This window comes from Perissodus microlepis, chromosome 15 (assembly GCF_051167445.1).
Source record: "Perissodus microlepis isolate ML-2025 ecotype Zambia chromosome 15, ASM5116744v1, whole genome shotgun sequence".
NCBI lineage: Eukaryota > Metazoa > Chordata > Actinopteri > Cichliformes > Cichlidae > Perissodus > Perissodus microlepis.
In genome coordinates, this window is record NC_140475.1 from 26,919,569 (window position 1) to 26,941,120 (window position 21,552).

At 39.3% G+C, this 21,552-nt stretch overlaps 1 protein-coding gene across 2 annotated transcripts in view; it reads right to left on the reverse strand.

Moving 5' to 3' along the window:
* tnfrsf21 (tumor necrosis factor receptor superfamily, member 21) overlaps positions 1-20,897 on the reverse strand; it is a 134,006-nt gene extending 113,109 nt beyond the window's left edge. For both annotated transcript variants that reach the window (XM_084952157.1, XM_084952158.1), the window contains exons 1-2: positions 20,522-20,897; positions 3,410-4,100 (exon numbers count right to left, since the gene is read on the reverse strand). In XM_084952157.1, coding sequence (XP_084808283.1) covers positions 3,410-4,100; positions 20,522-20,557 — 727 coding nt within the window. In that variant the 5' untranslated portion in view covers positions 20,558-20,897. The remainder of the gene's footprint in view (positions 1-3,409; positions 4,101-20,521) is intronic.
* Positions 20,898-21,552: the final 655 nt, after the last annotated feature.

The window sequence follows — 21,552 nt, forward strand, 5'->3', positions numbered from 1 at the left end:
TTAAACAAATATGTAAGACTGCTTTCTTCCATTTGCGCAACATCTCTAAAATTAGAAATATCCTGTCTCAGAGTGACGCTGAAAAACTAGTTCATGCATTTATTACTTCCAGGCTGGACTACTGTAATTCATTATTATTAGGATGTCCAAAAAACTCACTGAAAAGCCTTCAGCTAATCCAAAATGCTGCAGCAAGAGTACTGACAGGGACTAGAAGGAGAGAGCATATTTCTCCTGTTTTGGCTTCCCTTCATTGGCTTCCTGTTAAATCCAGAATTGAATTCAAAATCCTGCTCCTCACATACAAGGTCTTAAATAATCAGGCCCCATCTTATCTTAATGACCTTGTAGTACCATATCACCCTATTAGAGCACTTCGCTCTCGCTCTGCAGGCCTACTTGTTGTTCCTAGAGTATTTAAAAGTAGAATGGGAGGCAGAGCCTTCAGTTTTCAGGCCCCTCTTCTGTGGAACCAGCTTCCAGTTTGGATTCGGGAGACAGAAACTATCTCTACTTTTAAGATTAGGCTTAAAACTTTCCTTTTTGCTAAAGCATATAGTTAGGGCTGGACCAGGTGACCCTGAATCCTCCCTTAGTTATGCTGCAATAGACGTAGGCTGCCGTAGGGATTCCCAAGATGCATTGAGTTTTTCCTTTCCAGTCACCTTTCTCACTTACTATGTATTAATAGACCTCTCTGCATTGAATCATATCTGTTATTAACCTCTGTCTCTCTTCCACAGCATGTCTTTTATCCTGTCTTCCTTCTCTCACCCCAACCGGTCGCAGCAGATGGCCGCCCCTCCCTGAGCCTGGTTCTGCCGGAGGTTTCTTCCTGTTAAAAGGGAGTTTTTCCTTCCCACTGTCGCTAAAGTGCTTGCTCATAGGGGGTCATATGATTGTTGGGTTTTTCTCTGTATCTATGAAGCGCCTTGAGGCGACTTTTGTTGTGATTTGGCGCTATATAAATAAAATTGAATTGAAATTGAATTGAATTGTACAGTATGTTTGCATCCCTCAAGAGGTAAATCATCCGTCAAAACGTAACTACAAACTTTCCCCTAATATCCTTCTCCTCCTTCTGCTTTGCAAATAAAGCTGTGCTCCATCTTGTTATCTCAAAGCAGATGAGCTCTAAATTGCTCATTCCACAGTCTGTTCATTAATTAAGGAGTGAGGGACATTGTAATCAGCCTGGGTGGAGGAACAGTGCTAAATCAAAAAAAAGAGAGGGAACTAGTCAGACAGAACAACTTAAAAACGGCTTCCAGTCTGTTGAAATGGTAGAACAATTAGCAATGTGTTTGACATAAAAGTGGAGCAGTGCTGTGTGGACACTGGAACAAACCAATGATCAATCAATATCAGTGCATTATTTACCACTATTGATTATCAGTGTGTCAGCCAGTACCACCCTGCTGCTCACAGAAGCAACTGGCTTCTGTTTATGCAAGACAAATCCTCGAAATCAGTGTGATATTTTGGCTGGCACTAACACACTGCACCATTATAACATGGCGTGAGCGTCGTACACTAACTAAAGCTACGTAATGGTAAAGTGTTGGTGAAAAAAAACTAGGTGGTGGCTTTTAACTTTCATTACAACAGAATGTCTATGAGTTGGCACAAACACGCTTTATTGACTTTCCAGCTGTTTATTATTATTCATCACTGAGTGGGCCGTGTACACCTTTTTAAAATTGTTATTACAATCTGAATATTCATGAAGATGAAAAAGAGCATTTAGATGATGTTAGGTAGCTGTCAATCAATAGTTTTTTTGAGCCCAAATGTTCATTCGGGCTCAAAATAACTATTTATGGGCTTTATAATGTTTGATCAGCAAATAATTTCTAAATGAGAAATATATATTTGGCAGTGAGCAACAGATTCAATTTTTTTAAATCTTTTATGTAGCTCCTACATCCTGAATCATATCACTATCTGCCTCTGTAAGTCTTAGATCATTGTTTTCCAAGACCTCTATAATCTTTTCATGTCTCCATATATGGATTTAAGAGTTGCTTCAATATATTTGGTTGCTAGGAGATTAAACCCTCTACACTAACTTGTTATACACCTCATATAGCTAGTTGATGTAGTACTTTATCACTTCTGTTAGCACTGTGCTATGATGTTTTAGTACACACACCCACTACAATTCAGTTGCCAATCCTTTTCTTCCCAGAATGCCTTTTACTTCTACTGACAATAAGAGACAGGTGAAAATGAACAACCGCAAGTATGTAACGGCCCCACTACTGCAGCACAGATCAGGTCAGATTAACTGACTGTGAAGCCATCGATCCCATGCCAACACAAACAGCAGTGACAGTATTATAGATGTGTTAGGGCTGACCCAGGGGAGGAGTATACTGACTTTGGATGGTTGGTTCTGAGAAATGACTGACGTACTGAATGAATCACAGCTGATGTAGAAGCAGTTTAAGACATATTGAGAACTGGTCTTGTACATAGAGGAGAAACAAAAAAAGAAGGGAGCAGATTTCTTGCTTTCTACTTGCAGTTACTCTACTTGCTTTCTAAGTCTGCTGAGGAAAAAAGAGAGAAATTCCCGTAAGTCCTAATCTTCACAAACAGTACCATTACTGGGAAAGGGAACTAAAGCTAGTTTTTTTTCCATGCCTACAGATGTCCTTCCCTTTGGGAATTTCTAAGCAATAATTCATAAAGAAGAATAAGCACTTTTACTTTATGCTTTAATTTATATGTGCACCCTACATGCTCCCACTACATTAGTAAGGAAACGAGCAGTACCTTACCTAAGCCAGAAGAAAGCCAAATGAAGGTACTGTAAACCACTTTGTGTGCTTTTTAAGGCACTGTACAAATAAACTTATTTGTTTTCATATTCTAACTTTAATAGCAATTATTATTATTATTTTATTATTATAATAATTTCCCCCCCAAAAAGAGACTTTTTATTCTGACTGACGGTTAATCTTAGCTTACCTTCTAACTCAAATAACTTGCTAGCCTTTCAATGTAGCTGCTTGCTGCCTAATTCTGCCTTGCTTACTGTGTCACATTTAGTGTGTGGAACCTTGCAAGCCAGCTGTTTATTGTTATTGTTTTATTAACAGGATTATTATTATTATGATTAGCACTTTTTTAGCTATTGGTAGCTAATATTGTTTGCTGTTGATAATGTAAGCAAGCATAAAAGAGGCCTTTAGGCAAGGCAATAATGGAGGAGACAATAAATGCCACCTTTGAAATTTCGTTTGAAACCCATAACATATCTTTCACATGGAAAATGTTTGAAAAATGCAACTTTTATTAGGTCAACTTTTATAAATGTAAAGAAACATTAAAATAAAAAACAGTTAAAGCTGAAAACTATATAAATTCAAATAGAAGATTATTAAACAGAATTCCCATCCCTCACCTTTTTGTGCAGGTCCAGCCAGGGGTGCTGGAAAGATTGAAGAAATAATGGGTTCCTGTACAAGTCCTGAGCCACCTGAAGCGGTGGTGGAGGCAGAGGATGGAGCTGTAGAAAGGGGTCCACAGATATTATCTTTCTCTCTAGTCCCTGGTGAGAGCAGCACCAGCCCCTGAACCTGGCAGTCTGTGTGATTTCTGCACTGTGTTGCACTTGATTTCACATCTGAAAAAGTTCCCTCAGAGCACTGCTTACAGACCACGTCCTTTTTCTCACTGCCCTGCTTTTTCACCCTCTTGCCTGGGGGGCACAAGGAGTGGGGCTTACACACAGCACCACCATCCCCTGACAGGAATGTATTGGGTGGGCATGTGCAGATTCGATCCTGGGTGGCTGTGCAAGGTGTTTTCTCGATAAAGCCAGCTGGGCAAGGACTCCTGCAACGATGGCATTGCTGAACTCCATTCTCTCCCCGTGTGAAGGTGCCTTTGGGACAGGGGCTGCATTCCCTCACAGATGTTGGAGAGCAGTGGATGGAGACATAGGTGCCAGCCGGGCACTTATCACAGACCAGCTGGGTGCCCGTGTCTTGGTCGGTGTGCTGATAGTGCCGTTGAGAAAGAATGGGCTGGTCATCTGTGCTGGATGTGGTCAAAACCCGAGCTGAGATATCAACCACAACTGTACATAAGAGCTGAGGGGAAAAGAGAAGGCAGCTATTAGGCGAAAGACTAAAAATGTTTTGAAAAATGTTCTGGTGTAGAAATTTATGCAGGACAGATTGTCAACCCCTGAATGATGCTGCATTCATTATACTGCAGTAAGTGTTTAAAGCAAAAACAAAACACTATCTGAATTCTTAAGACTGGGATCCACAATGTCAGTTTCACACATTAGGCGGTTTTGTCAGTACTGTCCACTGAAAAATGGAGTATGAAGTAACTTAATTTTACAAGAACCACCCACATTAAGGCTGTAGCTCAGGTGGCGGAGCAGGTCAACCACTACCCAGAAGGTCGGTGCTTTGATCCCAGACTGCTCTAGTCTGTGCAAAATGCCAAATAATTCTTGGGCAAGATACTAATAATAATGGATTGGATTTATATAGCGCTTTTCAAGGCACCCAAAGCGCTTTACAATGCCACTATTCATTCACTCTCACATTCACACACTGGTGGAGGCAAGCTACAGTTGTAGCCACAGCTGACCTGGGGCAGACTGACAGAAGCCATATCGCGCCATTGGCCCCTCTGGTGAACACCAGTAGGCGGTAGGGTAAAGTGTCTTGCCCAAGGACACAACGACCAGGACAGAGAGCCCGGGGATCGAGCCGGCAACCTTCCGGTTACAGATGCGCTTCCCAACCCCCTGAGCCACGGTCGCCCCATGTTGCTCTCCGATGCATCCATCCGAGTGTGAATGTGTATAAATGTAAGATACTTAGCACTTAAGAGCTTAGAAGAAGTGCTTGTGTGATTGGGTGAATGAATTAGTTGTCTAAAGCGCTTTGAGTGCTCAGACAAAGTAGAAAAGCGCTATTTAAGAACCAGTCCATTTAACTAATATCCTGTTATGGTACTTATTTCCTTTACCATCTACTATTTTTTATGCTGTCCATGGCTTTTTTATAAAATTTTGCCCTGACTGAAGCATTCCAATTTAATATGAAAACTTCAATGCAAAAATGTATGACAGCTAACATGTAGTTTATGAAAATTTGCCTCTTGAGCATGTGGCTCTAACAAAACCAAAACCAACAGGTTGCCAGCGACGTTGTGGATAGTAGGAGGTTAACCATCTGAGGTCTAAATTGTCATCAGTGATGGTCCCAACCCTAGCCCTAAAACCTAAACTTAAACCTGCTTTGGAATTAAGCAAAAAATTTTAGAAGAAAAAAACATACATTTTTATGTGTGTCAGTTAAAATGATTACTTGTCCCGTGATAACAAGACTTGGGAGAAGCACAGAAGGTCCAGGCCCTCTCAGTCAAACAATGACACAACTCCTATGCCTAAAATACTACATATACTTTAATATTAGGTTTTTTACAGAGTCACAAATTAGAACTAAATAGAGAAATCATATTATACTTATTCATTAATTTATTAATACATTATAGTAAGTCTGTGAACATTCTCTGGTTTATCATTGCCTTTTTTGGTACTCAACATCCCTCACCAGACAGAAAAGACATGACCTTAATATGAGTCAGCTTACATGGATACACTCATACCTCCATCTGGTATCGCTAATATCACTTAGTCACTACACTGACTCATCATGTTTGTCACAACTTTAGTGTCAAATGGTGTGCATTCATTTCCACAGCTAAGAATTTAACTGATGTATCATGGGGAACTTTGTTCTTTTTTCTTCCCCAAGGCTTCCCTCTCACTGCTGCTGGGAACCTCAGCTCAGCGGGTTTAGGGGAATAACCCACACATGTCTAGGGTTACACATTTACACAGGCCCAAGCTGAGTCATGCCAGAGTGATGTTATCAGAAAATGCTACAGACCATACATGGCTTTACCATTTTATACTTTTAAACAACCAGTTGCAGTCTTTTACACTTATTTACTTCAAAACAACCAATCATAAGATTTTTAGGGAAGCTATAACATTAACCTCTTACTCATGTGAAGTCTAAGTAATATCACTGTAAAGCCAATTTGTTTCCCCAATCTGATCATGTTTATTTCTTTTATTGTAAATACAACAGCCTCCAAAAGCTATACTCCCTGTGACATCACATTTAGGAAAATTAGTAGTATTAACCCTGGAGATCTTTCATCTGCTATTTATGACATTCCATTCATTCACAGCTTCTTATCCCCTGGTGAACTTTTTTCATACTATAATGTCAACCTCCATAACCTTCTTAACATATTTGCTCCACTTAAACACCGAACTGGCTCATTTTCCCGTTCAGCACCATGGTTTACTCTTAACCTGCGCCATCTCAAAGCTAAAGGACACCAACTGGAACGTCTGTTCAAGAAAACCGGACTTACCCTACACAAAGAAATGTATAACGATCATATCTTGTTTTATAAGGACTGCATTGCTTCAGCCAAATCCGAATACTATTCTGGTTTATTCAGTTCTAGTGAAGGTAACTCCAGGTCTCTCTTTTCATTGTTAAGTAAAATTACAAAACCTCCTGGCTCATTCCCCTCTCATATGGACTCTGCTGACTTTTGCAACTCTATTATATCTTTTTTTCACTCATAAAATCACTGATATCCACCAACACCTTAACTCTGTGGGAGCTTCTAACTGTGAAGTAGACTTTCTGTTTTCCTCACTGTCTTACTGTCAGTCATTTTCAAGTTTTACTCTTCCCTCCATAGTTGATGTATCAAATCTTATTCAAAAATCTAAATCATCCACTTGTCAGTTTGACCCTCTTCCCACTGTGTTAGCTGAAGCTTGTCTTCCCTCATTGGCTCCTCTCATAACTAGTATTATCCACTCTTCCCTTAACACTGGAATTGTTCCTTCATCCTGCTTGTGTCATTCCAATTCTCAAAAAGCCTGGTGCAGATCCCAATAATTTTGATAATCTTCACCCTATATCAAACCTGCTCTTACAATCAGAACTGCTCCCAACAAACATAGATGTTTACATCTGCGCTGTAACTGCAATAAGTTAATTAACCGATTCGCACTACAACCTGGTTTGCCTCTTATCTGTAGTTATTTTTATTTAATTTAATAACTGTACAGTATTCTGTTTATAGTGACCACTGTCCTTAATGTAAATATGTAAGAAAAATTGTGTATGTTTCTGTTCCGTGTCCTGTGTACTGTTTGTTTGTATATGTGTCTTTTTGGCTGCTGTTACAACCAAATTTCCCCTTGTGGGACAATTAAAGGATTATTCTATTCTATTATATTCTATTCTAAACCTGCCCTTTATTTTAAAAATCCTTGAGAAAGTTGTTGCCTCCCAGCTTCACTCATACCTCAATGACCATAATCTCTACAAACAATATCATCCTAGTTTCTGCCCCAATCATAGTACAGAAACGGCTTTGTTAAGGATTACTAATGACCTTCTGATGGCAGCTGATTCTGGTCTTTTAACCATTCTCATCCTTCTCGATCTTAGTGCGGCATTTGACACCGTTTCTCATAATATCCTCCTGAGCAGATAAGCATCCATTGGCATTAGTCATACCCTCCTTGCCTGGTTCACATCATGTCTCTCAGACCTCACTCAGTTTATCCAATTTAAATCACACTCTTCAAGTTTCTATCCTGTTTCTGCTGGTGTGCCCCAGGGTTCAGTACACAGCAAAATCTCCAGTGTTAAATTAACACTAGAGAGTGTCTATATGGGTCCACTCCTCTGAGTGTTAAATACAACACTGTTGAGTGTTAAATTAACACTTTTGACAGTGTTATATGTTTAAAAGTAACCTAGTCAGTTTTGAAGATTAACAAAGACTAACACTGAGCAGTGCTGATTTTCTAACACTGGAAAATAACTCAAAATGTTAGAAATATTCCAGTGCTGTCAAATCTTGTTTATTTGTTTTTTGTTTTGTTTTTATTTGTTGGTTTTTGTATTTTAATCAGTGCTGTCAAAATTAATGCCTTAACGCAGATTAAGCAGTCATCACGCGACAATGTGATACAAAACATTTTATGCTATTAACACATCTGGAGTGCAGAATGACTCACAATCCCTGAAATGTTTCTGTCAATGCATTTCGGGCAGTTTGTCCAAGTAGAGTTACCTTTGCACATGCGCAAATGGGCAGTTGATCTGGTAGTGACGGGCAGCTGAACCAATCAACTCAATTTGGAAGATGATAAACACATATTGACCCTCTGTCACGGTCCTGGGTCAGTGACCCAGTGTTTTGAGTTTCTTGTGCCTCTGAGTTTTTTGTATTATGTTCTTAGTTCTCTTTGTTGTCCCAGCTTATTCTTTAATGTAGTGTCTTAGTTTGGTTTTCGTGTATTCTGTTTAGTTCTCTGAGTATTTAGTAGCTGCCCTCTGTGTCTCTTTGTTGTTGGTGTTGTCTGTGTTTCTTAGTTGCTCTGTCTCCCCTAGTCTAGTTTGCGTCTCTGTGTCATACTTCCTGTTTTACTTTGAAGGTCCGTGTCTTATGTGAATGTGTCCTGCTTTGCTTGTCTCGTCAGTCCTGATTTCTCCCAGCTGTGCCCTCCTTCTGTGTCTCATTCCCCTCGTTACTTCCCAGTGTATTTAAACCCTGTGTTTCTCTGAGTCTGTGTCGTGTCGTCCCTCATGCTGTGTGGATCTCTCTGTGTGTTTTAGTTTGTTGTTTCCAGTTTAGATTAGTTTAGTTTGTATGTTTTTTCCCTGCCAACAAATAAAGCTGTGATTTTGAGTTCATCCCCTGAGTCTGTGAGTCCTGCATTTTGGGTCCAACTCCTGCCTGCCGCACAGCGATTCATGACACCCTCTTGATGGGAAATTTGAGTATTAAAAAAAATAACAAGACGGAACAGTCGACCGACATAAAGTATTATGCACATTGTTCAAGAAGGAATTTTCTTCTTCTTTCAATGCTCCGTGAGTGGTTTAAACCACTTACAGAGCATCGGTGACTCAGTGAGTCTACCTCGGACATATTGACTGACACAATGCCAAGTGGATTGCAACAAACTGCAGACATAATAATATCATTGAGAACACATGCTTTACATAGCTTTGGTTTCTCGTTTCAAGGACTTGAAGTGCCTCCCCAAGAGTGACAGAGAGAGTGGATAAATGTTTAGAGTTTTTTGTTAACATGAATGTTCAAGATGTTCAATAAATATGTTAAGTGTGTAGATTTTCCCCTTTTTTTCCGAGTCTGTTTGCTAAAGCAAAATGAAATGTGATTAATATAGATTAAAAATGAATGATATTTAATTGTGATTAATCAAAATTAATCCACCGTAACCCTCTGATGAATCTGATTAAAAACTGTAATTGTTTGAAAGCACTAATATATATTATGTATTAGAGTATACTTACCTATTAGTATATAGGTTTTTTAAAAAGTTACATTTTACAGGAGAGAACCTGTGCTAAAAGATTGAAGAAAACTATTCAAATTCTCTTTGAATTTAAGCATACATTCTTTGTGTTTATTCTCCATTTACTTCATTATACTGCATAAATGTCTCTTACAAGCTTAAATATAAAGTTGAAAAAGTGTAATTGCAGCCAGGCTATTGATCAAGTAATTGCAATTAATTGTGATTAATTACAGAAAATTGTGAGATTAATTAGTCATTTTTTAATCTATTGACAGCACAAATTTTAATTTATTATAATGTATTTTAATCTACTGTTTTATTGATATCTTTTTCTTCTTTGGTTTCTTCCAAAGCAAAGAATTAGAGTTAGCATTTGTTAGAGTCACTACTGATGATGAAATAGACCTCAGGGGGTTAACGGCCAACAGGTTGCCAGCTTGCTGTATAGAATACATCTACTCTTGTACCAAGAAGGTTTTAGCTGAGTGGTAACACCTATTGTGCTGGAAAAGACTACATAGATCCAGTGAGCCCTTAAGCACCAGTATGAACACTGACGAGACTGTGTTGATGTCACAGTTTGGCACTTTATTCTCACACAGTGAGCAGTGAAGTTCACACAGTGAACATGGCTTAAAAAATAACTATCATGTGGTCTGATGCTGGGGCAACTATCAGACGGGAGCAGCCCAAAGTATGTGTATCAGTGCAGTCTGGAGAAGACAACTAAGTGATTTTATGAAGGATTAGCTGCTATTGTGTCACAACAGAAATAAAAAAGCCAGGGAGGAGGAGGATTAGCAAAAGTGCTGACACACAGTGGGAGACAGAGACAAACACAGACAAGGATGGAGACAGAACAGGCTAACTGTGGATCTGCTTGCAGAAATGTGTGTTTAGTGGTGTTCACCACAGCAGAATGTGTGTGTGCAGAGCTAACAGGGCTGGTGAGTTTGAAATGATGCACTGAGGGGAGAATTTAGCTGATGACGCATTTGAATGTTTGTCAACCGTGAGCATAGATTTATATCTTTCAGTGAAAGCAGGGGGTCAGAGTGATACCAATGTGGTAGGAATGGGTGGGTATAAACGGACCACACATGTATGTTTTGGTCATTGGAAATTACTTATATGAATATGTGAAGGAACTTACCACAGACTACTTGCAATTAAACAGTCAATGGAAGCCAAACTCTTTCTATGATTAGTGCTAAAAAGGATAAAGCTTTCCATTCTTTCAGGACTCTGTTGCCCTTTGCCACACCACTCCTTTGCTTCTTTGTGTTCGTTCCAAGAACCTCGTCCATAAACATTACAGCATGTTCTCGAGGCACTACTCATAACTCACTTGCGTCACTCATGTCAATGCATTCACTCACATCAGTGTTCAAAGTGAAAACACACGCAGCAGTACATGGGGACATTCTGCTTGTTACAGAACACAATGGATATTTCCCCACCACGGCGCCTACTGTTTGTTTATAGAATTTGATTACTGACACAGTAAGCATTTGGAGATTACCACAAGTGATGGTATTAATCAAGAGCATTCTGAAATTTTCTATCCCATTCCCCTACCATTGGTGCTGATGTTGTTATGCTGGAAGAAAAAATAAAAATTTACCATTTGGTATATATCCCTGTGCACCTTTAAGGTACAGTAAGGGATCATGAGCAATACCACCTGACTTGGACCGCTTTTCATCCCATTAAGCTAGCTGTTCAACATTAAGCTAGCTCACATATTTTGTTTGCCTACTGTTCTCGATAGCTTTTCTTCACAAATAAAATCATACAGCATGAAACTAGGAAAATATTATTACTTAATTTAGTTTTTTTTAACATGAAGATCTCCACTTATGTTCACTGATTATCCTTGTTATATGTAAAAGAGATGACTGTACTTTCTCGTCATGCTGGACTATAAAGCATATACTCCTTACACATATTTCCCCATTAATTTCATAGAATATGGTAAGTAGTCTGTGACCCTGTAAGCCTGACACAGCCGCAGATGGTAGCGACTTCCAGGTCTTAAAAGTAAATTCAACACAGAAGTGCCTGAAACTTGTAGTCTTTTTAAAGGCAACAAGGGGGCAGCAAGTGTGATTGCAAAAAATCGTCCAGTTCTATAGGAATGTAAGGGAAGATCACCCTCTTCCCAGAACCTGATTGAACCTGAACATCTCTGTAGAGATCCGAAAATGGCTTTTGTTTGATATTGTAGAATTCACTCCACACACACACTGTTTATGCTCACAGATGTCACGTTTATTTAGGGTTCTTTATGCAACAACCCACAGTCTAGTCAGCGCTGGTCTCAGCTTTTCCAACAACCCCCTTTCTCGTCTCCCGCCTCACTAAAAAGGGGAAAAAAGACCATCATCAGTCCAAACGCCACCAGCTGTGTTCTCACCTGTTTCCCAGGCACCGCCCCGTTAAGCTCACTGTACCACTCGTCCACTGCAGCTGAGCTAGGGACCACACCTCCGCCACAGATATGTTTAATAAATTTGCAAGAATTTTAACTGGATATTACGAGCATTATGGGTGTGTAGAATTTTGAAGTGAAAATGAATTTAATACAATTTGGAATAAGGCTGTAACATTGCAAAATGTGGAACAAGTGAGGTGCTCTGAATACTTTCTTGCTTAACCATCAACTGAATTCATACCTATTTAATTCTATTATATGCCCTTGTGATTTATGGGAGCTTGGTAACATTGAACAATTCTTAAAGGTGTGGAGATTCAGCAATAAGGACCAGATGTTACAGTCCCTGATAATGCATTGCTTTAAATGGAGAAAATCTTGAAGGATGGCTGTTATGAGGAAAGGCAGCCCAGACACTTCGCCAGTTTGGGACACATCGTCAGTAGTGGACCTTGGATTCATCGGGTGTTTCGGCCATTATCACTAGACACCCTCATCCAAGGAGGCCCTGCCAGGGTTGATCAGGCACTGGAGTGTGTGTTAAGCAGAACACTGCTTAAACAGAACATTTGGACCTTTAAACAAAAAACAGAACATCTCCTGGTAAAGGGAAGGATTTTATTGTATTCTATTTCTCTCATGGAAAAGCTGTTCAGGGAGCAGACTGACCTCATGACCCTTTTCTGTCTACTTTTAAGCCAATGAAGGTAATTACTGCAACGGCTGTTAGTCAGCATGTTGGGGAAGTGGTGAGTAAGCTAATGGCAGCAAAGCACATGGTCCCATTTGGCTGTGTGCCCTCTGCTTTTTTTAATCCTCCCTCTTTCTGCATTTTAGATACAAGACAAACTGGCAACAAAGACACACAGGAGCAGAAGAGGAAGCAAAGTGCAGTAATGGTACTTTGTCAGGACAGACAGATCCACAATAAAACCTCAGCAGATTTAGTGTGTGAATCAATTTCTGTCTTTCCTCTGCCAGCACTCCTCCTTTTACAACAGCCTTCTCTCTCTCTGTCCACACTGTTGATGAACTACATCATTTGCCTGGTGCACAGACCTTCAATCAGAGAGTCAGACACAAACGGATTGGAAAAGACCTGGGCTATCATATGTATGTTCTGTTCCATCTCTGTAGTCCTGCCTCTGCAAACATTACTGTTGTCTGGCAGTCTCCACAAGTTACTCAACCTAATAGGCATTAACAACATACAGGGAAACCCTCACCAGCTTCCAGCCCGACCCGTTGACCTAAATCTTCATTTATAGCTACTTCACATATTCATAAAGTAGAGGTAAACCAACTTTACAATCTGAAATCCAGTTTACTACTCATAACCAGGAGCAGTCGCAGGGCTTCTTTGAAGCCAGTTGGAACAGTGGGGAACTTGGATGCATATGCACTGCTCCAAAAAATGTAAGCAAACTTTGAATCCATTTCACCTAATTCACTGCAATAGTCTCGAACCACCACTTGCTAAATCACTAACTGTTAGGGGGTGTGTCTTGCTGTTTCGCCTCCCATGCACCTGTGGCCATTTACATTTGCACCAAAGCAGGTGAAATAAATTCATTTTGACTGTTTTTCAGAGAAGGGAATAAAAAACTTAAGATGCTGTGCGATCTGATTCCCCTCTTCAGTCACACACTTGTGTGAAAAAACATCTAAATTTTTTTATAACGTCCTCCCTGCCCCCATAGAAGCATTGTACAGCTTTGACCCTGATGATCTCAACTTTGAGAATACACATTAATAAAAATAGAGATACAAGTTCTCAAAGTTGAGCTGAAAGATTTAGGTAAACGTTAGGCCCCCTCCTCTGAATACATTGTTCACCATGTTACAGTCACTCCCTAAGTTTCCGTGAACAGAACTCATGGCCACTTGATTAATGCTCATGACAATTTGTATATTAACAATCGTGAAATTGTGGCTTGTGACTCATTGTTAGGTAATAGTGCACATGGTGCATGTTATTATGCAGCGCTATTATGCAGCGGTACTGTTTATAAGGTTGGGGAAACCTGCAGTCAGCTGAGCCTGAAGGAGTCACTTGGATGAGTGACGAAATGTTTCTCCCACTGACAACGTTACTTCCAAATGAATAGAATCAACTTTCTGAGACATTCAGGATCTATTTATGTTTAGCTGGTGCTAGCTGAACCTGAAGGTTAAAGTTTTGCTGGTAGAAACTGTAGAGGGAATCCCAGTGGATATTTGGCTGATGTCTCTGTGACTCACAGAGTGAAGCACAGAGCAGAGGATAGAGCGAAAGATCTGAGGGTGGAGTCTTTAGCCAGGACGCTTGTATTTACATCACAGAGGCATCAGTGTGACACCACTGCACCACCACTGCAGAGCAGGATCGCACTGAGCACTCCCACCCACCACACACACACACACACAGTCACTTCCGGAAAACACAACCGACTTTGTGACTCCCTAAGCAGAAAACCTGTAATTCTACTTCCAACTGCAGCTACTGCATAGACGCCTGGGTCCCACTCTGCTCCCAAGTAGAGCCGATAGGTCAGACCATTTTCAGCATACTTACCGATTCCATAGCTTAGCAGTATTACATAGACACTACATTAGATTTTTTGAGTAGCTAAACCACAGTATTTTCCTATCAATAAAGTCAATTTAACATTTTAACTGACTTACGCTCTCAAACAAAAAAAGAAATCATGGGGAAAAAATGTGTTTAGAGGTTTGGAACACATGAGCATGTCAATTACAGGTTATGCTAACAATTCTATTGCCTCTATTTTAAATGTTTTTCCTATTTAATCTCTAGGTTTCAGCCATCAAGCAACATGTCAGTGCAATACTGAACCACTGCAATTACCCCTTAAGGTAGTTTCGCCCTTTTTCATAGAGTCTGTATTATGAAGATCCACACACAGCCACATAGGTCCCAACAACACATCTCACTATTAAAAGATTCTGACACCCCATTATATCTTGGGAAATAATAAGGCAACTAAGTGCAACTTCCAACTCAAGCAATAACATTTTTAAAAAGTAAGAGTAGGAAGCAGCAATAAATAAAATGTGAGGCAGAGAACATATTTCTGTAAGTTAAGCTAAAGCATTTTGATAGTGAACTCTTTCTGTTCCAGTGGAATGTGGATGATTCAGAAATCCATGAGTAATGGTATTATGCTTCCAAGTGCAGTTAATTACAGTAGTGTAATAACACATCGCTAGTATTAGCTTCTTAGCAGTTAATTGGATAGAGGGTACTCACACATCTTTAACAGTGAAGGCTAACATTTTATCAAAACAAAGCTATTCAGTAAGCTTTTCACCTCTCTGAATATTTTTATGGCTACGCTGACCTTTTCTTATTACAGCTGTTCAGTGCAAATTCATACCACAAATTTGCAGCAACTATTTTTTTTTTTTTCAGATCAATCATGATTTTTTGATGATCTCCCACATGTAAATAAACAGATTTGACCGATTAGATTCATTTGACAACAAGCATGCTTGTAGCTTAAAACTTGGCCAGTCGGCTCTCTGAAATTATTTCTCTGTCTCCACAGATGTGGTCCTAGTTCTGCTAAGACTTCTGCAATGAAATCTTCAAATATGTATAAAAGCGGCTGTGATACAGCGTCGGCTTCCCGGATCAAACCATGATATTCGCTCTGTTGCTGCCTTCTTCTGAGAATATAATGAACCACAAATCTCTTTCCTTAATTTTCTTGTTTAGAAACATCAGGAACACTTCACTGCTTAACATGCTCAACAAAGATGAATTTTTCCAAAAACACAAGGCTTTTGGTGTGGTGTTTGATCTGTTACACAAGACGTTTGCATCTGAAAGGTGATGTTCTTGATATGTAAAGCCCTCAAGACAATTGTTTATGCCGGGCTAATCACTGTTAATCACTGTTCTAAAAAGCCAGGCACTGACTCACTTCCTCGCCAGTAGAGAAACTGCATTTTTTGTCCCTGCAATAGTTACATTTTTCATCCCTAGAAATTGACGGTTGGTTACTTTTAGTAACCAGTGGTTCCTAACTTAGGTTTATTGAAAAAACAATTCCATATAAGGTTTCCATTAACAGTGAGTGCTGCACTAGTTCAAAGATTTACTGGATACTAGAAGTGCTTTGTGAGTAAATGCTTTTGTGGATGCTGAGGCAAAACTGTTGAGTCATAGCTATTCATTCTAATGTATTTCCCAAAATCAATACAGTACTGGACTTTGCAATGCTCTATGCAAGACTTTAAATTAAGGCTTAAATATTTATGCTGAAGTAAATATGGCAAATTCCAAATTACACAAATTCCAAATGAACCCACTGACCTGAAATATGTGCAAAATGGACTGGTTCTTATATAGCGCTTTTGTACTCTGTCTGAGCACTCAATACAACTAATTCATTCACTTTTTCTAAGCTGTAAGTGCTCACTATCTAACATTCATACTCCAATGGATGCATCGGAGGGCAACATGGGGTTAGTATCTTGCCCAAGGATTGAACCCCCAACCTTCCAGTTAATAGCTGACCTGCTCTACCACCTGAGCTACAGCCACCCCAGACAGACAGAAGCACATTTAAATGCTTTTACACATCCCACCAATGGTCAAAAACATGCAGATAACATACGCAACGTGTGACCGCTTTCACCCCGTCAGAGGCATAGTGACTGTCTTCGAGACTTGTGATCTGAAGCTACTGCAGCTGTGCTGCACAACGTGAACACATCCTGTGACAAGACTTATGATTAGTGCTTACAAGGATTACCACAGAACAGGAAGTGGACTGTCTGTGAGAAGTTTTCCATGCATCAATCTCGCATTTTTTTTACATAATAGAAATACATGACTCATTTTAATAAATGACTTCATTAACTGCACACAGTCGGTCATGACAGAAACAATCAGCTACTGTTTAGGATGTTGTGCGTGTTTTGTGTGTGTGTGCTTGAAACTGTTATGTAACAAGGTGCGTGCATACACTACATGGGTAGGATGTTTGTGGCAGACAACATTAGACTGTAACTACTATCCAAATTTAAGTAATGCACATAAGCAAACATGCATGGATAGACACACACTAGCAAACAAACAGTGAGCACAAACACACATGCTTGCACCTGAACATGGTCTTATTAACCAGCGAACACACACACACATTTACCCAGCACCTGTTGCTGCATATCCTCGTGTCACTGCTCACTGGGAGAAAGAGACTCTGTTTGGATTCAGTCGCGCTGAACATATCACTCACAATAGGCAGCAATGATTATTCCTGTAGATGCTTATTGAGTTTATTGCTAATGAGTGAAGAATGGCAGGACTGCCGGATGAGCTCATTCTTTGTGAAAAGAGAACTTACAAATAGGAGTCTTTGTAGCTTAGGGTTCTGTGTTTGTTTTCAAGTGTTGCAAGAATATTTGGGGTTTTTTAGAGTGTTTGAGGTTAAACAGTACTGAAATATGCCATTAGCTGGGGTCGCCATTCAGCAGTACCGATGATTTTATGTCATTAGCACTAATCAGTAAGCACTAATCTAATAATTTAAATACAAAATAGATGGATGCAGTCAATAAATTAAGTGATGTAGTTTTTTTTTTATGTTGCTATTGATTGACTGTAGTCTGTCTTATTAAATTAATAAAATGGGTTACTCTTTTAGACATTCAAATAGTGCCAAATCACAGCAACACTTGCCTCAAAGCGCTTTATATTGTACGGTAAAGACTCCCAACAATCATACAATCCCCTATGAGCAAGCACTTTTCAACAGTGGGAAAGAAAAACTCCCTTTTAACAGGAAGAAACCGCCGACAGAACTAGGCAAGCTCAGGGAAAGATGGCCATCTGCCATTTCATATTTTAATGCCAATTGAAGTATGGATTTTTTAGTTGGCATACACAAACAGAATTTGTTCTCGTTTCTCAATCTATCCCTAACCCTACTAAAGCTGAACCCTAAAGGCCACCTAGTGAAAAAATGTCACGGAATCCCGAAATTTTGGATGCAGATTTGTTGGGTAACATATAGAAACATCAGCAGCATTGAGTGTTTATGAAAAAATTGTCCTCGAAAAATGCACTGTGAAAAAATGTAAAGTGATGATGAGCCGGTCCTGAAAAAGAAAAAAACAGAGATTCATGGTTCATCCAATTCTCACAAGAAGGCAGCACCAGGGAGAAGTTCATGGTTTGATCCAGGAGTTAAAGCTATAACACTTTTGTGCATATTTTAGGATGTCAGTGGGTCAGTTTAAGCTTTTCGTGACAGAGTTGGGACCACAACAGGTTCTAACTGATTCTATCTGATCACGGGTCTGATGTAAAATAGTAATATTTAACTATTTCTATATCGTTGTATGTTCAGTACCAATGTACGTTTGAACTACGAGCGCACCAAATGGTGTCATTGGTCAGATCTGTTTTTTGCGTCCAAACAATCTGAAAAATCAAGTATGATCCAAAAAAATTAATTCCACAAATTCATCCTGTGAAAACACGCAGTCTGTACTGCATTAAAAAAAGGTGAGTGTGAATAATATTCACACACGACTTGTTTACACAACTCTTCTCTGGGAGCTGGTGGATGGCCACTAGTTAATTTAGAAAATGCTTCAAAATAACTGCTCAAGCAAGTTAATTAGTTGTCATGATATTATTAATGGCTGGATTCCATTTAACATCACCGCAGAACAAAATGGAAAATTACATAATTAAAAGTGTTTATTTATTTATTTATTTTTTTGTATGTCACTGCCATCTTTGCTAATGTCTGACTTTTCACATGCCATGCCTCTCTCTTAAACTGTCTCTGGTATCATACAAGGTGAATTTCTTGTGATATCATTCACTATTGGATAATGATTTATAATCTCATGTTTTGAAGCATCAGGCTGAGTGTTTTCACAGTTTTCACATCCTGGTCTTTTGAAACCAGATGTGATGAGAAAGGGGCGTGTTATAAATGCACAATTTACTGAGCCCATAAGTTAAGTAGGAAAGTGTTTCCATGGATAAAGTCAGAAAGCCATTTTCCTATAGACTTCTATAAGATTCCATTGCAAGTTTTTTGCTAAGCATCAAACCTTGGTGGCCAATAAACAGAAAACGTGTTTAAGGCACTTTGCATTGGCTTTACCTTTTATACATTTTAGAGATTTTACTTTTACATTGGCTGTGGTCTTATTTTAAAATCTGTTGTAAAGAAGAAAAAAAAAGCATAAAAGCTAAAAAGTGAAACCCAAAACCTGAGCATGTTTATTAATGACCAAACCCAGGATTTGAAGTTGTATCTGTACTTTACATCATCCATTGCAGACTATTAGCCCACTAGTCTAATGCAATACATTGTAAAACATGCCATTACCCTAGCAGTTGTCTGTCTCTGTTTTCCAACAGGCAACATGACATGACACAGGCAACTGGCAAATTCAAAGCAACAACTAAAGTTTCATGCAACAACTCGGACTAAACCTGATCTCACTTTTGTTGGGACACTTTTTTTAAAAAAAATGCATAAATAGATATATAATAGACAGAATGCAGCTGACAGTGTTTGTAGCCTAACACGTGTAAGGTCCACACAAATCAGTTCTTATGGAGATAATTAGATGACACCATTAACATCACACAGACAGACCCTTGCATAGAGGTGTAGCCATGCAGTAGTGTTAAGTATAAATTGTGTGTTAGTCCTGCCAGCATGCTCCAAACCTTTTATATTGCATTGCAGTAGATCATAGCAGATGGTACTTTTTAATTGCTTGTTTGAAACTCCTAGTGGAGATGTTAAAATTGTTATTACCCCTTAGTCACATGCATTACCCACTGCAGTAAAGCAGAGGTTTAAAGCTTTAAATCGTTTGAAAATAAAAATCAAATATAATATATAATCATGGCAAAAGCTTTTTTTTTTTCAAATAAATTATTTTTTTAAATGCTAGAAATACACCAAGCTCCAAGCTATGAATTCCATAAAATTGCCCTGATGAAATAAGTATGATGTCTGCTGAGGGAAACACTTCACTCTTTTTTAGCACAAGTCAACATGACTGGGAGGAGACAAAGGCACAGTCTCATCTGCCCGAAGGCTGGAATGATGACACTAACTATATTAAAATGCATGAAAACATCAGCTCATCCATCCCTAAAACTTGAGTGATGGCCATAATAATAATAATAATAATAATACTTTGACTTTTTAAAATGAAAATCAAGTGGAATTGTAAAACATTTGTAAAACAACCATTACTTTTTTTTTTTTTACAGTTTTAAATTGTTTAATTATTTGTTTGTGTGTTTAAATATCTAGAGCCATATTCTTTATCAGCTGTGACAATAACATATCAGTTTAAACTCCGCTGACTGACGTTTTAATTGTTCGCAGTGCAACAGGGCTAAACAACAGACTGTTGAGTGGCATTTCTTTCTCCATCTTTCCACTGACTGAGACTCGTGACACAGTTTTCAAACGTTGAACTGAAAAAATAATAAATGAGTGAAAAAATAACAAAATAAATTCTTCACGTGTCAACTCTTAAAGAAATTTGGATAATTCATTTTAAGTTGAATCAGAGCAGGGGGCAAAAAAACAGGCACTGGCCCTTTAAATGAAGAACCTGCTAGAGCAGTACTTAGAATAAAGAAAGAAAAACATGCACAGAGGTGAATTGAAATGGGATGTACTCACCACTGCGGATACACACATGGCAGGCATGGTCCTCATTTAGAGTATACAGATGAAGGTCGAGCAGAGGTCCAAGGTGACGGCCTGAGAAAGACTTCTCATCTATAGATGTTAGTCATCATCATCATCATCGTCGTCCTCCTCAGTTTACCGGAGGAGAGAAGCTGAGCCCGGCTCTGAGCAGCGACAGTCTCCACTGCAGTGTTTTATAGTCTGTGTCTCCAGGTGAACCGGTTTTAGATGCGAGGTGAGGGTCTGCTTCACAGACAACGCTGTGGTAATTCCCATAGCGATGATGGATGGGGGCATACACCGGGACCGCCGCCTCGCCCTGTCCTGGCTTGTCAGCGTGCAGTGCGGCTCTGCAGACCTCCACAGACACTGCTGACGTAAAGCGAGAGGCGGGACTTAGCGAAGGGCTGTCGGCCAATCCCAGCCACGAATGAGTCGTGCACGTGTATTGAACCCCGCTTCTGGTTAGGAAAACAGGGGTTGCAGTGGAAGTGAGTCAAGGCTGTTACCAACAATGTCAAGACAGTGTCCTCGGTGTGCGGTGAGTGTATAAGACAACAGTCTGCTGTTAAGTAACATGCTTTAAAAGACAAGGCGTTCTGCTGTATTAGTCACAGTAAAAACGATACCTGTCGTAGCCAAGTTAGCCCCAGTGTGCCCATGTACAGTCATGGTGTCACAGCCTTAACCAGTATTTTTTTCTGGAAAAGTAAATGAAGATGCTTACATTTATGTAATGCTAGACAATTACAGTTTTGGCCACAGCTGTTCTCAAAGTGTCTCTCAAATCTACTGTCCAGCTAGATGGGTAAATTTCCCAACTCTGGGACTAATAAAGGCTAGCTTATCTATCTTATGTTTTGAAATGATAAACGAATAGTTTTTCTTGTTTTTACAAACCTGCGATTCTGTGTTGGGCCAAACAAAGAAAAATGGCTCCTCTCAGCTGTAAGTACAGAGTATGCCAGGCTCCTTAAAGTGTTTTTAAATTGCGTATTTAAATTACACATGATTACAAAAAA